The sequence below is a fragment of the Pleurodeles waltl genome, chromosome 3_1, assembly GCF_031143425.1.
Source record: "Pleurodeles waltl isolate 20211129_DDA chromosome 3_1, aPleWal1.hap1.20221129, whole genome shotgun sequence".
NCBI classification, from domain to species: domain Eukaryota; kingdom Metazoa; phylum Chordata; class Amphibia; order Caudata; family Salamandridae; genus Pleurodeles; species Pleurodeles waltl.
In genome coordinates, this window is record NC_090440.1 from 599,131,513 (window position 1) to 599,149,518 (window position 18,006).

The window sequence follows — 18,006 nt, forward strand, 5'->3', positions numbered from 1 at the left end:
AAGTGAACGGTAGCCATACTGAGTATATGGTCTGGGAGTTTCTCATTACGAACTCCACAGCACCATAATGGATACAGTGAATACTTTGAAGTTTGGTATCACACTTTTCAGCACAATAAACCCACATTAATGCCAGTGTGTGATTTATTCAGAAATGCATACAGAGGGCATCCTAGAGATGCCCCCTGTATGTTAGCCCTACTACTAGTGCAAGGCTGACCGGTCTGTGCCAGCCTGCCACTTCCAGACAAGTTGTTGACCACATGGGGCAAGTGCCTTTATGCACTCTGTGGTCAGAAACAAAGCCTGTCCTAGGTGGAGGTACTTCACACCTCCCCCTGCAGGAACTGTAAAACCTGGCGGTAAGCCTCAAAGGTTCAAGCCCGGTGTTACAATGCCCCAGGGCACTCCAGCTAGTGGAGATGCCTGCCGCCCCGACTTCAGGCTGCAAGTCCGGGGGGATAATGAGAAAAACAAGGAGGAGTCACCCCTCCAGCCAGGTCCACCCCTAATGTGACCAGAGCTGAAGTGATCCCCTCCTTGAGAAATTCTCCATCTAGCTTTGGAGGATTAAGACCAACAGGGATAAGGATGTACTTACCTGCCCATAGGGAGTGGGCACAAGGAGGGTGTAGCCACCCTCAGGGACAGTAGCCATTGGCTACTGCCCTCTTACCCTAATACACCCCTACATTTAGTGTTTAGGTGAGACCCTGAGCCCAGTTCTTTAGATTCCTGATGATCTCACAAGGACTGCTGAGCTTGAACCCCGCAGAGAAGAAACAGATACTACAACTGACTTGGCCCCAGCCGTACCGGCCTGCCTTCTGCTTCAAAGACCCTGCAACCGAAAAGCGTTGTGTTCTACAGGGCCAGCGACCCCTGAAAAGTCTCAAGGGGGACTGCCTGCATCACCGTGGACCAAGAACTCCCAGGCAGCGGCTCTGTCCAACCGGAAGAAAAAACATCCATTGTGAAAGGGACCCCCACCTCACTCCAGTAGCGTGAGTCCCCACTACTCTGCACCCGACGCCCCCGGTCCGTGTCCAGAGGAACCAACTATCTAGAAAGGACCCCCAGGCGACTCCGATGACGTGTCCACCCTGGGCTGACCTCTCTGCACCCCCACGACAATGCCTGTAGAGGGAATCCCCTGGACCCCCCTGACCACGACTGCCTGAGACTAAGATATCTGACGCCTGCAGAAGCACTGAACCTGCAGCCCCCAGGCCCATGAGCAACAGACTACAGGTGCAGCAACGACCAGCAGGCGGCTCTTATCCTTGACCAGTTGGTGGATTGCCCGAGAGGCTCCCCTGTGCCCTGCCTGCAGCGCTTTAGTGACCCCTGTGTCCCTCCATAGAGTTCTATTGAGAACCAGACACCCTGTTTGCACACTGCCGCTGAGGGTGTGGTTTTTGTGCTTACTTGGGGCCCTTCAAGTACTCTTCCAAACGCCCCTGGCCTGTCCTCCGACAACACGGGCACTTACCTGCAAGCAGACTGGAACTAGAGTACCCCGTCTCCGTAGGTGCCCACGTTATTTTGGCTCCTGTTTGACTTCTTCACCTGACCGGCCCTGTGTTGCTGGTGCTGGGTGCTTGGGGTTACCTTGAACCCCCAACAGTGGGCTAGCTATGTCCCGGAGATTGAACTAGTGAGTGTGGTACTTACCTTTGAAACTGTACTGTACTTACCTCACCCAGGAACTGTTGAAAATTGCAGTGTCCACTTCTAAAATAGCATTTTGCCATTTTAATGAAAACTGTGTACAATATTGAATCTATTCAAAGTCTCTATTACTATGCAAAGTATCTTTCATTTAATGTACTTACCTGCTAAATAAATATTGTGGTTCTGAAAATAAACAAAATAATATTTTTCTATATAAAAACTATTTGCCTGGAGTTAAGTCATTGAGTGTGTTTTCACTTATTGCTTGTGTGTGTACAACAAATGCTTAGCACTACCCTCTGCTAAGCCTAACTGCTCGACTATACTGCCACAAATAGAGCATTAGTATATATTATTGCCTATGTCAAGCCTCTTGGGGAACCCCTGGAATCTGTGTACACTACACCTAATTTTGATATAGTATATGCAGAACCAGCTCCTACAGGTTCTTTATATATATTTATAAAATTTAAAAAAAAGAAAGTCTGAAGAGGGCTGGACCCACAGCCCCTTTTTTGTCCATTTTGCGTGTAGCGTTTTTCTGATGGGAGGTCTTGAAAAAAGCTAAAGTAATCTGTTTCTAACATATCAAAATAAGGATTATTTTTAATGACAATTGAGCTTTACATTACATTGAAAGAAAGCATGACAATCACTCATTTTACTGGTTTCTTTATTTTTGTATGTAATGTTGAGGCACGTTGCCTGTGACACTTTGTAGAAGACTAACTACTGTCCATAGATAAATCCTTCTGACTTTTAAATACTGGCAAGGAAAAACCAAGGCTGTCAAAGATTGTTTTCCTGGTAAACAAGTTTATATCTAAAAGGATGCAGGAGGGGAATTTATAAATTTGCCATACTATGCAATATGTCGTATTGCTACTGTCACTTTAATAAGTCTGACTGGCTACTCAAAGGACAGAGAAAAATTATAAATTACATTAGGTTACGTTCCGTAATCAGTATATTTGCAAGCCAAGTACATAAAAACTGGCTTAGAACCGACAAATAAAAAATCTATGCAATTATGATGCTTCTTGGAGAGCAACAAATATACAGAAGTCGCAAAAATAATTGTTATCTACATTTTAAATGCACAACGCCTCCAGAAAGAATGCACATACTGTATTGTAGCTTACGTGCATGAACAAAACACAGATCACTCAAAACATTAACATTTTGATGCTTTATGTTCTAGTCAATTTTGTTTTAATTTGGGTTAAAAAAAGTTCCTTTTTTTTTTTTTCCAACATAAGTCCTTTAGATTCCATTGACCTGGAATATACTCAAGCATATCACTCAAGTGAACCCTATGGCTTTACATTGACACACATTTGTTATCTAACTTGTTGCAATAAATACTTAAAATCCTTACTAAAAGTCTTACATGTTTGATCTGCTTAAAAAACACAGAAAACAATCAATTAAAAACCTGCAAAACATTAAACAGTGAAAAATCCTTTCAATTAAATTACCTTTTTAAACTAAAACAACCAACATCATTTTCACCAAGCATCTTGGAAATGGTAACTGCTGACCCGGAAGAAACCCGAATCTGGAATTTTGTACAATGTGAAAATATATGAAAATTGCTAAATACTTTGGTCACACTAATTTTCAGATAGTTATGTTTCAAATACGTTAAAATGTATTTTTGTATACTTTTTTTTTATAAAACTATTCATACAGCCATTTGAACTACAAGATCACTCATTATGTGAGCGGCAAAATCTTATTTCACAGGCCACCCATTTTTCAGAATACCAATATAAACAGACTCAAAAATTTGTATTTGTCAATGTGCATTTTTTTTTTTTTTTTTTTTTACACTTCAGAATTTCTGTACAGCATATTAAATTTTAGTATACAAATGTTGCTAGTCCTCATCCCTTAGAGAGGTGGTACAGCAGTGACGCTTAAAATGGCTCCGGCTAACATACTTTAATGAACCGAAGACATCAACTGTGTAGTCTTCAGCCAGCAACGGTCCTCACTGGGTATCATACTGGGCCATTCACAGAAGTATCTCCCGATACGAGCAGCTGATCAATTCTGAAAATAAAATAAGATTTGCATTCAGAAACACATATCTACAACAATCCCGTTCTGAGAAAAACACACTAAGCATGCCTTTCCTAATTAGGCTAAAAGATAGCTTTCCCTTAGTTTCTAATGAAGAATTTGACAACATATTCAATATTCTCCTGTAGCTTAACCAGACTCTACAAAAAAGGGAGGGAAGGAGAGTGTAAATTAAGTGCAAGAAAATTGAAATTTCGCTAACTTTTAATACTAGTGCCCAGTCATGTCTATTTTTTTATTTACTTCACTGACAAGATAATACCCCATGCAAGTGCCTAATCTCAGGAGAACAAGTTACTTACCTTTGGTAACAAATTACCTGGTAGAGACATATTCTAGTTTCAGATTCCTTACCTTAGAATTTCCCCAGGCGTCAGACTGGATCCGGACATTTTTCATCGAGCAGTACCAGTACGCGCCATCAGGTGGCATCGGTTGACTCGGTGTCAGTCACTGGCGTTGTGGTCGCCTTGATGTCGTGGTCATATATAGGCACCACCCCGGCGTGCTGGCTTCAGTTTCTGTTCACAACTTTCCACTCCAGTAGCATGGAGCCATAAACACTGAAAATGGTATGCCAGAACTAGGGCCCTGAAAGGGGAATCCCTGTCCCTAGAAATCAGTTCGCAGTGAGGAGAGGATGGACGGGTCGGTAAGGAATCCAGAACTAGAATATGCCTCTACCAGATAAATCGTTACCCAAGTTAAGTAACTTGCTCATCTGATAGAGACTTCTAGTTGCACATTCCTTACCTTAGAATAGATACATAAGCAATACAATCCTCAACGGTGGGCTGACAGGCAGAGTGTGTTCTTGTAGACTATGGCGACGCCTCCTCCAGGTCGAATGACTCTGCCTTTGTGGACAATTTTGTAGCCATCAGGAATGGCAGTGACAATGTCTGGGGCTGAGGTGGGGATGATCCAGGTCTCTGTGAGGAAGGTGACGTCGGGGGCAATCAAGTCTAGTTAGGAGGTCCCAAACTTCTACTGCGTGTTTGGAGAAGGAGTGGGTGTTGAGGACTATGGACTTGAGGTGTTTGTCTGGGCTATTTGGGGGGGGAGCAGGGGTGGAAGGAGGGTGGGGGGCGTGGGGAGGCAGATGAGGGAGCAAAAGCAGCAGGAGAATGGTCCCTAGGTGTTTTTCAGGTCGGCTTGGTGGCAGACTGAGGATCTTCCACAGTTGAGGGCGTGTAGAGCTTTGCCATCGCAACAGTGGGTGGTTGGGGGATCAGAGTCCATGGCACTGGGCATGGTCCAGGTGTGGAAGGGCGCAGATGGACCTGCCTTCGGGGCACCAAAAAATGGAATGCGAAAATCACTCCCACCCCACACTCCCACCCAATAAACCTTAGGGCTGGGGAATTACTGGGACCCCTATGGTAATCAGGTAGGATTCCCCAGTCGCCCGTGTGCAGAGTTGTCATCCCAGGTCAGTGTCAATAGGCTAACATGGGGAAGTCGATGCAGGTGTTTTCATGTTTTAGTACCCTTCCCAGAGGACCCACAGGAAACCCGTTGGGACAAGAGAGGTTGGATAATGTCCCCACCCATGGATACCCTGAACAGTAAAGTACATACACCAGGGAACCCAGATGCATAGGGGTGAAATTGTGTTGGAACCTCAGTCAATGGGGACCTCGATTGTCCAGCTGTAGTCATGACCTGTAGACCAGGTCGTTGGAAGCCAGGCATGGATTCCTGAAGAAAAGGACCTAAGGAAAGATGGAACTGAGCCCAGAACACCGGAAGGTACCCAGGCAGTGCAGGAGGGCAATGCCCACCCTACTTAGAAATGCTTTCCTGTGGGACGGTGGATGAAGTGCAGCTGTGGAGCCAGGCACTGGAGGAAGATCTCAGGAGTCATTCACAAGCTGTCCCACACCGGTCGTCGAATTGCAGAGGGGTCAGCGGGACAACCAACAAGCCTTGGCAAATGCAGAAAACACTTAACAGAGTTTGAAAGATTTGTGGGGACTAACCAGATCCAGGTGACCATACCTTGGTAGCTAGGTCAGGGCCAGCCCCCAGCTTGTAGGAGAGCCAGAAGGTATCGATGGAGCCCCCAGCCGGACCCTCTGGCAGGAGGCACAGGGACACCTCAACAGCAAAGAGGGATGCCCACGTCGCAGGAGTTGCAGAGAGGATGCCATTCTTGGAGCTGGAGAGTGCTGGAGGTGAGGGCTTCTTGGAGCCAGGAAGTCTTCGGTCTGACGGGCCAACAAGCCTTGGCAACAACAAAGACGAGGTGTACAGGAGTCCCAGGCAAGCAGCTCCAGCGAGGGACCAAAAACTTCCCAGTTGCAAGGAAGACAGGTCAGACCTCTTGAGAGCCACAGAACCACCACATGCGTTGTAGAGCCTCAAAGAGTCTGTGTAATAGCAGGATCCACAAGCCGGGTGTCGTCAGTAAGGAGTCTGTGGATGCAGGGGAGAGACTCCAGCTGGACAAACCAGTCAGATGCTCCCAGGGGCCTCTGCTCATCTTTTTTTCAAGATGGCAGGATCGAGTGGCCACCTGGCAGATCTCTATGCACATCTTTAGGGAAGGAGCGGGTCAGGGGCCTGGGGGTGGTCCTCTGTTCTGCACTGGTGCAAACCATTTTATGCAAGGAGGGCCCCAAATGTACCCTTCAAAGCAGTCAGGTGGGGCTCAGAGACACCCCCCATCCAGAAACACCTATTTCTAAAGAGGTGGTCACACCTCTGTCTTACAGGAAATCCTTTGTTCTGCCTTGCTCTGTCCGAGGTAATCTCGCAGCAGGAATGAAGAACAGTGTGTGGGGCCAGCAGCACAGGCTGGCATGCAGACCCTTTAAGGCTGTACAAGAAGACTTTAGGGAACCTCCTAGGGAAGCCCCAGAGTACATGGTATCATTCAACTAAAACTGGAATCTATGTAGTTGCATGATTACAAAATGTTTGATACCAAGCATGTCTATCTGCGGTGAAACTATTATGTAAGGTGGACCACTCGTGTTGACCAGTATCCACTACATACCTTAAGATGGCTTCCCCACACTTACAGAGCCCAGGAAATGAAGGGCTACCCTCACACTAAGGGACATACACCCTGCTCTTAGGCTGAAGGGCCTATCAGATGGGTGACATAGTGTTTACGTGCAGTGACTAGGATAGACGGCAAGCCTTATATCTGTGGTGAAAGAGTGCTTGCACCATTTCACGCAGGCCACAAAGGCAGGCCTGCAGACATGGGCTCCCATGGGTGGCACAATACATGTTGCAGCCCATGGGGGACCGCTGGTGTACCAATGTCCTGGGTACCCTAGGAACTAACATAGGTGCACCAGTATGTCAATTGTGGCTGTAAAAAGCTCATCAGCAACCAAATTTAGAGGAGAGAGCACATACACTGGGGTCCTGGTTAGCAGGATCCCTGTGAACTATAGTCTAAACACACTGACATCAGGCAAAAAGTGGGTGAACAGGGTCCCAGTGACACATACAACTAAAACAACATATATACAGTGAAAAATGGGGGTAACATGCCAGGCAAGATGGTACTTTCCTACACTCTGCTAACCAGAACCTCAGTGGTTATGCTCTCTCTTTGCTTTCCAAATTGTCACTAACAGGCTAGTGACCAATTTCACCAATTCACATTGGCATACTGGAACACCCTTATAATTCCCTAGTATATGGTACTGAGGTACCCAGGGTATTGGGGTTCCAGGAGACCCCTATGGGCTGCAGCATTTATTTTGCCACCCATTGGGAGCTCTGACAATTCTTACACAGGCCTGCCACTGCAGCCTGAGTGAAATAACGTCCACGTTATTTCACAGCCATTTACCACTGCACTTAAGTAACTTATAAGTCACCTATATGTCTAACCTTCACCTGGTAAAGGTTGGGTGCTAAGTTACTTAGTGTGTGGGCACCCTGGCACTAGCCACGTGCCCCCACATCGTTCTCGGGCAAATTTCCCGGACTTTGTGAGTGCGGGGACACCATTACACGTGTGCACTGTACATAGGTCACTACCTATGTATAGCGTCACAATGGTAACTCCGAACATGGCCATGTAACATGTCTAAGATAATGGAATTGTCACCAATGCCATTCTGGCATTGGGGAGTCAATTCCATGATCCCCCGAGTCTCTAGCACAGACCCGGGTACTGCCAAACTACCTTTCCCGGGGTTTCACTGCAGCTGCTGCCAACCCCTCAGACAGGCATCTGCCCTCCTGGGGTCCAGCCAGGCCTGGCCCAGGAAGGCAGAACAAAGAACTTCCTCAGAGGGAGGGTGTTACACCCTCTCCCTTTGGAAAAAGGTGTCAGGGCTGGGGAGGAGAAGCCTCCCCCAGCCTCTGGAAATGCTTTGATGGGCACAGATTGTGCCCATCTCTGCATAAGCCAGTCTGCACCGGTTCAGGGATCCCCCAGCCCTGCTCTGGCGCGAAACTGGACAAAGGAAAGGGGAGTGACCACTCCTCTGACCTGCACCTCCCCTGGGAGGTGGCCAGAGCTCCTCCAGTGTGCTCCAGACCTCTGCCATCTTGGAAACTGAGGTGCTGCTGGCACACTGTGGACTGCTCTGAGTGGCCAGTGCCAGCAGGTGATGTCAGAGACTCCTCCTGATAGGCTCTTACCTGTGTTGCTAGCCTATCCTCCTTCCTAGGTAGCCAAACCTCCTTTTCTGGCTATTTAGGGTCTCTGCTTTGGGGAAGCCTTTAGATAACGAATGCAAGAGCTCAGAGTTCCTCTGCATCTCTCTCTTCACCTTCTGCCAAGGAATCGACCGCTGACTGCTCAGGACGCCTGCAAAACTGCAACATAGCAGCAAAGACGACTACTGCAACCTTGTATCGCTGATCCTGCTGCCTTCTCAACTGTTTTCCTGGTGGTGCATGCTGTGGGGGTAGTCTGCCTCCTCTCTGCACTAGAAGCTCCGAAGAAATCTCCCGTGGGACGACGGAATCCTCCCCCTGCAACCACAGGCACCAAAAGAACTGCATCACCGGTCCTCTGGGTCCCCTCTCAGCACGACGAGCATGGTCCCTGGAACTCAGCAACTCTGTCCAAGTGACTCCCACAGTCCAGTGACTCTTCAGTCCAAGTTTGGTGCAGGTAAGTCCTTGCCTCCCTACGTTAGACTGCATTGCTGGGTACCGCATGATTTGCAGCTGCTCCGGCTCCTGTGCACTCTTCCAGGATTTCCTTTGTGCACAGCCAAGCCTGGGCCCCCAACACTCTAACCTGCAGTGCACAACCTCCTGAGTTGGCCTCCGGCGTCGTGGGATCTCCTTTTGTGACTTCGGGTGAGCTCCGGTTCACTCTTCTTCGTAGTGTCTGTTCCGGCACTTCTGCGGGTGCTGCCTGCTTCTGTGAGGGCTCCCTATCTTGCTGGGCGCCCTCTCTGTCTCCTCACGCAATTGGCGACATCCTGGTCCCTCCTGGGCCACAGCAGCATCCAAAAACCCTAACTGCGACCCTTGCAGCTAGCAAGGCTTGTTTACGGTCTTTCTGCGTGGGAACACCTCTGCAAGCTTCTTCACGACGTGGGACATCCATCCTCCAAAGGGGAAGTTCCTAGTCCTGTTCGTTCTTGCAGAATCCACAGCTTTTACCATCCGGTGGCAGCTTCTTTGCACCCTCAGCTGGCATTTCCTGGGCATCTGCCCAATCTCGACTTAGTCGCAACTCTTGGACTTGGTCCCCTTGTTCCACAGGTACTCTCGTCCGGAAATCCACCTTTGTTGCATTGCTGGTGTTGGTCTTCCTTGCAGATTTCCCCTATCACGACATCTGTGCTCTCTGGGGAATATAGGTGCACTTTACACCTAATTTTCAGGGTCTTGGGGTGGGCTATTTTTCTAACCCTCACTGTTTTGTTACAGTCCCAGCGACCCTCTACAAGCTCACATAGGTTTGGGGTCCATTCGTGATTCGCATTCCACTTTTGGAGTATATGGTTTGTGTTGCCCCTATACCTATGTGCTCCTATTGCAATCTATTGTGACTATACATTGCTTGCATTACTTCCTTTTGCTATTACTGCATATTTTTGGTATTGTGTACATATATCTTGTGTATATTTGCTATCCTCATACTGAGGGTACTCACTGAGATACTTTTGACATATTGTCTTAAAAATAAAGTACCTTTATTTTTAGTATATCTGTGTATTGTGTTTTCTTATGATATTGTGCATATGACACCAGTGGTATAGTAGGAGCTTTGCATGTCTCCTAGTTCAGCCTAAGCTGCTCAGCTATAGCTACCTTTTATCAGCTTAAGCTGCTAGAAACACCTCTTCTACACTAATAAGGGATAACTGGACCTGGTGCAGAGTGTAAGTACCCCTTGGTACCCACTACAAACCAGGCCAGCCTCTTACAGTTCCCCATGGGCTGCAGCATGTAATGTGCCAGCCATGGGAGCCCATGCAAACTGTGACTACAGGCCTGCCACTGCAACCTGTGTGAAATGATGCATGCACCTTTAACTCCAGATATAAGATTTGCCTTATATCCTGGCCACTGCACTCTTACCCTGTAAGTCACCCCTAAGGTAGGCCCTTCAGCCCAAGGGCAGGGTGCATGGTTCTAAGTGTGAAGGTGCCCCTGCATGAACAGAGGTGCCCCTTGTAGGAAAGTACCATCTTGCCTGGCATGTTACCCCCATTATCACGGTATGTATGTATGTTTTAGCCCATGTGTCACTGGGATCCTGCCGGGCAGGACCCCAGTGCTCACAGTATGTGCCCTGTACGTGTTCCCTGTGTGGTGCCTATCACTGAGGCTCTGCTAACCAGAACCTCCGTGTTTATGCTCTCTCTGCTTTCTAAATTTGTCACTAACAGGCTAGTGACTACATTTACCAATTCTCATTGGCACACTGGTACACCCATATAATTCCCTTGTATATGGTACTTCGGTACCCAGGGTATTGGGGTTCCAGGAGATCTCTATGGGCTGCAGCATTTCTTTTGCCACCGATAGGGAGCTCTGACAATTCTTACACAGGCCTGCCACTGCAGCCTGAGTGAAATAACGTTCACGTTATTTCACAGCCATTTTTCACTGCACATAAGTAACTTATAAGTAACCTATATGTCTAACCATCACCTGGTGAAGCTTGGGTGCCAAGTTACTTAGTGTGTGGGCACCCTGGCACTAGCCAAGCTGCTCCCACATCGTTCAGGGCAAATTCCCCAGACTTTGTGAGTGCGGGGACACCATTACACGTGTGCACTATACCTATGTATAGCGTCACAATGGTAACTCCAAACATGGCCATGTAACATGTCTAAGATCATGGAATTGTCACCCCAATACCATCCTGGTATTGGGGTGACAATTCCATGATCCCCCAGGGTCTCTAGCACAGAACTCGGGTACTGCCAAACTGCCTTTCTGGGGTTTCCACTGCAGCTGCCAACCCCTCAGACAGGATTCTGCCCTCCTGGGGTCCAGGCAGCCCTGGCCCAGGAAGGCAGAATAAAGGATATCCTCTGAGAGAGGGTGTTACACCCTCTCCCTTTGGAAAAAGGTGTGAAGGGCTGGGGAGGAGTAGCCTCCCCCAGCCCCTGGAAATACTTTGATAGGCACAGATGGTGCCCATCTTTGCATAAGCCAGTCTACACCGGTTCAGGGATTCCCCCAGCCCTGCTCTGGCGCGAAACTGGACAAAGGAAAGGGGAGTGACGACTCCCCTGACCAGTACCTCCCAGGGGAGGTGCCCAGAGCTCCTCCAGTGTGTCCCAGACCTCTACCATCTTGGAAACAGAGGTGTTGGGGGCACGCTGGACTGCTCTGAGTGGCCAGTGCCAGCAGGTGACGTCAGAGACCCCCTCTGATAGGCTCTTACCTCTCTTGGTAGCCAATCCTCCTTTCTTTGTAGCCAAACCTCCTTTTCTGGCTATTTAGGGTCTCTTCTCTGGGGAATTCTGGAGATAACGAATGTAAGAGCTCACCAGAGTTCCTCTGCATCTCCCTCTTCGACTTCTGCCAAGGATCGACCGCTGACTGCTCCAGGACGCCTGCAAAACCGCAACAAAGTAGCAAGATGACTACCAGCAACATTGTAGAGCCTCATCCTGCCGGCTTTCTCAACTGTTTCCTGGTGGTGCATGCCCTGAGGGTCACCTGCCTTCACCCTGCACTGGAAGCCAAGAAGAAATCTCCTGTGGGTCAACAGAACCTTCCCCCTGCTAATGCAGGCACCAAAAGGCTGCATCACCAGTCCTCTGGGTCCCCTCTCATCCTGACGAGCTGGTCCCTGGAACACAGGAACTCTATCCAGGTGACTCCCACAGTCCAGTGATCATTCAGTCCAAGTTTGGTGAAGGTAAGTCCTTGCCTCCCCACGCTAGACTGCAAACCTGTGTACTGCGTGATTTGCAGCTGCTCTGGCTCCTGTGGTCTCTTCCAGGATTTCCTTCGTGCACAGCCTAGCCTGGGTCCCCAGCACTCCGTCCTGCAGTGCTCAACCCTCTGAGTTGGCCTCCGGCGTCGTGGGACCCTCCTTTGTGACTCTGAGCGAGCTCCGGTTCACAAAGCTTCCAAGTGCCTGTTCGGGTACTTCTGCGGGTGCTGCCTGTTTCTGTGGGGGCTCTCTGTGTTGCTGAGCGTCCCCTTTGTCTCCTCCTCCAAGGGAGGACATACTGGTCCTTCCTGGTCCCCAGCAGCACCCAAAAACCTCTACCGCGACCCTTGCAGCTAGCAAGGCTTGTTTGCGCTATTTCTGTGTGGGAACACTTCTGCAACCTTCATCGCTACGTGGGACATCTTCCATCCAAAGGAGAGGTTCCTAGTTTTCTTCGTTGTTGCAGAATTCCAAGCTTCTTCCATCCGGAGGCAGCTTCCTTGCACCTTCATCCGGGTGGTTTCCTGGGCTCCTGCCCCCCACCCCTCCCGGACACTATCGCGACTCTTGGACTTGGTCCCCTTGCCTTGCAGGTCCTCAGGTCCAGGAATCCATCTTCAGTGCTTTGCTGGTGTTTGTGGTTCTTGCAGAATCCCGCTATCACGACTATTGTGTTCTTTTGGGGTATCAGGTGTACTTTACTCCTACTTTTCAGGGTCTGGGGTGGGGTATCTTGGACACCCTGACTGTTTTCTTACAGTCCCAGCGACTATCTACAAGCTCCCATAGGTCTGGGGTCCATTCGTGATTCGCATTCCACTTCTAGAGTATATGGTTTGTGTTGCCCCTATACCTATGTGCTCCTATTACAATCTATTGTGACTGTACATTGCTTGCATTACTTCCTTTTGCCAATATCTGCATAATTTTGGTTTGTGTACATATAACTTGTGTATATTACTTACCTCCTAACTGAGGGTACTCACTGAGATACTTGTGGCATATTGTCATAAAAATAAAGTACCTTTATTTTTAGTAACTGAGTATTAGTTTTCTTATTATATTGTGCTATATGATCTAAGTGGTATAGTAGGAGCTTTGCATGTCTCCTAGTTCAGCCTAAGCTGCTTTGCCATAGCTACCTTCTATCCGCCTAACCGGCTAGAAACACCTCTATTCTAATAAGGGATAACTGGACCTGGCACAGGGTGTAAGTACCACAGGGTACCCACTATAAGCCAGGCCAGCCTCCTACACCCCCTACAAACCCCAGACTCCAATTACTGGGCTTTGGAAGTGTAAGAAAGCCATCTTCAGGTATACAGAGGACACTGGTCAACACGAGTTGTCCAACTACATAATGGCTTCACCGAACATAGGCATGCTTGGTATCAAACATGTTCAAATCATGCAACTACACAGATTCCAGTGCTAATTGCATGATACCATGTACTCTTAAGCCTGTACAGCCTTGCATGGTCTGCATGCCAGCCCGTGCTGCCACCAACCCTAAACACTGTTCCGCCCTACTGCTGCGGAGTCTAATTCGGCCAGAGGAAGGCAGAACAAAGGATTTCCTCTAAGACAGAGGTACAACCACCTCTTCTTTAAAAACAGATGTCTCTGGGCTGGAGTGAGAGTGCCTCTAACAGCCACCAGACTGCTTTGAAGGGCATATTTGGTGATCTGGTGTCAAGCTCCTCCCCTAGGGAGGTGCACAGAACTCTGCCAGGTGGTCACTTGATTCTGCAGTCTTGAAAACAAGATGAGGTGAGGCCCATGAGAGCATCTGATTGGTTAGTCCAGCTGGGTGATGTCCCTGACCTCCTGTAACAGGTGGGTCACTGCAGTAAGTGTCCATCCCCCCTTTCTGGGATACTTAAAGGCTCCTCCGAGGATGGGTCCTTCGATTCACCTGCAAGACTTCAGGAACCATCTGCAAGTCTCCTCTTCAAGACACTTCTGCAACCTGGACACCGGAACCATTGCTGTTCTTTGCTGTAACCAGGAGCAAGCCTGTAACCAGTAGGCGGGCTTCTACTGCAACTTTGTTTCCAAATTCTGCAAGACTTCTGCAACCCCAGTGGCCGTGCATCCTCCAGAGTCACTCTGTCTGCACTTAAAAAAGCAAGAAGCAATCTCCCTTGAAGTGAAGGAGTCACTCCCCTGAATCCGCAGGCACCTCAAATGACAACTGGCTTGGGGATCCTGCTGTCCCACGGACTCTTTAAGGCTCTACAACATAGGTGATGGTGGTTCTGTGGCACTTCAAAGGTCTGACCTATTTTCTTGGCAACTGGGAAGTCTTTGGTCCATCGCTGGGGTGGCTTGGATGGAACCCCTGTGCACCTCATCAGTTTGTCATTGCCAAGGCTTGTTGGCTCTTCAGTCCAAAGGCCTCCTAGCTCCAAGAAGCCCTGGCCCCCAGCACTCTCCAGCTCCAAGAAGGACATTCCCTCTGCAACTCCTGTGCCATGGGCATCCCTCTTTGCTGTGCTGTTGAGGCCTCCCTGTGCCTCCTGCATTAGGGTCCTGCTGGGAGCTCCAGCAAGTCCTCCTAGCTCTCCTGCTTGCTAAGGGCTGGCCCTAACCTACCTGCCAAGGTTGGGTCACCTGGGCATTGCTGGTCCCCACAAATCCTGCAATGCTTCCCGGCATTTGCCAAGGCTCTTGTTGGTGGTCCTGCTAACCACTGATCCTTCTGCAATTCTGGGATCCTTCTGCATCGCCTAGTCTCCACAGCTGCACTTCTTCGTCCACTGTCCTACAGGAAAGCATCTCTGAGAAGGGTTTAGCATTGTCCCCCTGGCACTGCCTGGGCACCTCCGGGTGGTCTGTACTCTGTCTCTTCTTTCCTTAAGTCCTCTTTTTCAGTAATCCACACCTTGGTTCCACTGACCTGGTCCACGGGTCATGACAGCAGCTGGACAACCAAGGTCCCCAGTGACTCTAATGGGAGGTTTGGACACAACCTCACACCTATGCACCTGGGCTCCCTGGTGTACGTACTCCACTGTTCTGGGTGTCTACGGGTGGGGTCACTATCCAACCTCCCGTGTCCCAACGGGTTACCTCTGGGAAGGGTCCTAAACCAGAAAAACAGCCACCTACTTCCCCATGTTACCCTATAAACACTGACATGGTTTCGGAAAGTACCCTCTTTCTTGGCATGGTTACACCCATTTTCTGCCTGTTGTCAGTGTGTTGGGTGGGACCCCAGTGATTATGCTCTCTGCCTTCAAACTTGGTAACTTGTACCTTTTTCACCCCACAGTTGGCATACTGATGGCCCCATTATGCCACTCATGGGGAGCCCATGTAAAATGTTCTGCAGGCCTGCCATTGTATCCTGCGTGAAAGGGTACATGCACCCTTTTACACTACAGGTCACTGCACCAGGTCACTCTAAGTCATCCTTATGGCAGGCCCTCCTAGCCCAAAGGGTAGGGTGCAAGAACCTGGCAGAGGTGCCCCCACGAACTCCAGGGCCATTTTCCTGGCATTCGTGAGCGTGGACATATGCATTTACTGGACATAGGTCACTACCTATGTCCAGGTACATAATGGTAACTCTGAACCTAGGCATGTTTGGTATAAAACATGTCGTAATCATACCACAATACTGTTGCCAGTATTGGAAGTATGATTCCATGCACTCTGGCGGCTGTAGGAGGCTGGACTGGCTTGTAGTGAGTACCAAGGGGTACTTACACCTTGCACCAGGCCCAGTTATCCCTTATTAGTGTATAGGGTGTCTAGCAGCATAGGCTGATAGATAATGGTAGCTTAGCAGAGCAGCTTAGGCTGAACTAGGAGACGAGTGAAGCTCCTACAGTACCACTAGTGTCATATGCACAATATCATAAGAAAACACAATACACAGATATACTAAAAATAAAGGTACTTTATTTTTTATGACAATATGCCAAAGTATCTCAGAGTGTACCCTCAGTATGAGGATAGCAAATATACACAAGATATATGTACACAATACCAAAATATGCAGTAATAGTATTAGAAAACAGTGCAAACAATGTATAGTTACAATAGGATGCAATTGGACACATAGGGATAGGGGCAACACAAACCATATACTCCAAAAGTGGAATGCGAACCACGAATGGACCCCAAACCTATGTGACCTTGTAGAGGGTCGCTGGGACTATTAGAAAATAGTAAGGGTTAGAAAAATAGCCCACCCCAAGACCCTGAAAAGTGAGTGCAAAGTGCACTAAAGTTCCCCAAAGGACATAGAAGTCGTGATAGGGGAATTCTGCAGGAAAGACACAAACCAGCAATGCAACAACGATGGATTTCCAGTCGAGGGTACCTGTGGAACAAGGGGACCAAGTCCAAAAGTCACAAGCAAGTCGGAGATGGGCAGATGCCCAGGAAATGCCAGCTGTGGGTGCAAAGAAGCTGCTACTGGCCAGTAGAAGCTGAAGGTTCTGCAGGAACAACAGGGGCCAGAGACTTCCCCTTTGGAGGATGGATCCCCCACGCCGTGGAGAGTCGTGCAGAAGTGTTTTCCTGAAGAAAGACCGCCAACAAGCCTTGCTAGCTGCAAATCGTGCGGTAAGGGTTTTTGGATGCTGCTGTGGCCCAGGAGGGACCAGGATGTCGCCAATTGCGTCTTGGGACAGAGGGGGCGTTGAGCAAGACAAGGAGCCCTCTCAGCAGCAGGCAGCACCCGCAGAAGTGCCCAAAACAGGCACTACGAGGATGCGTGAAACGGTGCTCACCCGAAGTCGCACAAAGGAGTCCCACGTCGCCGGAGGACAACTTAGGAAGTCGTGCAATGCAGGTTAGAGTGCCGTGGACCCAGGCTGGACTGTGCACAAAGGATTTCCGCCGGAAGTGCACGGAGGCCGGAGTAGCTGCAAAAGTCGCGGTTCCCAGCAATGCAGTCTGGCGTGGGGAGGCAAGGACTTACCTCCACCAAACTTGGACTGAAGAGTCACTGGACTGTGGGAGTCACTTGGACAGAGTTGCTGGATTCAAGGGACCTGCTGAGAGGAGACCCAGGGGACCGGTGATGCAGTTCTTTGGTGCCTGCGGTTGCAGGGGGACGATTCCGTCGACCCACGGGAGATTTCTTCGGAGCTTCTAGTGCAGAGAGGAGGCAGATTACCCCCACAGCATGCACCACCAGGAAAACAGTCGAGAAGGCGGCAGGATGAGCGTTACAGAGTTGCAGTAGTCGTCTTTGCTACTTTGTGGCAGTTTTGCAGGCTTCCAGCACGGTCAGCAGTCGATTCCTTGGCAGAAGGTGAAGAGAGAGGCAGAGGAACTCGGATGAGCTCTTGCATTCGTTATCTAAGGAATCCCCAGAGACAGAGACCCTAAATAGCCAGAAAAGAGGGTTTGGCTACCTAGGAGAGAGGATAGGCTAGCAACACCTGAAGGAGCCTATCAGAAGGAGTCTCTGACGTCACCTGGTGGCACTGGCCACTCAGAGCAGTCCAGTGTGCCAGCAGCGCCTCTGTTTCCAAAATGGCAGAGGTCTGGAGCACACTGGAGGAGCTCTGGGCACCTCCCAGGGGAGGTACAGGTCAGGGGAGTGGTCACTCCCCTTTCCTTTGTCCAGTTTCACGCCAGAGCAGGGCTAAGGGGTCCCTGAACCGGTGTAGACTGGCTTATGCAGAAATGAGCACCATGTGTGCCCATGAAAGCATTTCCAGAGGCTGGGGGAGGCTACTCCTCCCCTGCCTTCACACCATTTTCCAAAGGGAGAGGGTGTAACACCCTCTCTCAGAGGAAGTCCTTTGTTCTGCCATCCTGGGCCAGGCCTGGCTGGACCCCAGGAGGGCAGAAGCCTGTCTGAGGGGTTGGCAGCAGCAGCAGCTGCAGTGAAACCCCAGGAAAAGCAGTTTGGCAGTACCAGGGTCTGTGCTACAGACCACTGGGATCATGGG

At 49.4% G+C, this 18,006-nt stretch overlaps 1 protein-coding gene across 6 annotated transcripts in view; it reads right to left on the minus strand.

Annotated features, from left to right (window-relative positions):
- Nucleotides 1-2,330: 2,330 nt before the first annotated feature.
- PPP6R3 (protein phosphatase 6 regulatory subunit 3) overlaps nucleotides 2,331-18,006 on the minus strand; it is a 1,278,047-nt gene continuing 1,262,371 nt past the window's right edge. For all 6 annotated transcript variants that reach the window (XM_069223039.1, XM_069223035.1, XM_069223038.1 and 3 more), the window contains one exon: nucleotides 2,331-3,729. In XM_069223039.1, coding sequence (XP_069079140.1) covers nucleotides 3,678-3,729 — 52 coding nt within the window. In that variant the 3' untranslated portion in view covers nucleotides 2,331-3,677. The remainder of the gene's footprint in view (nucleotides 3,730-18,006) is intronic.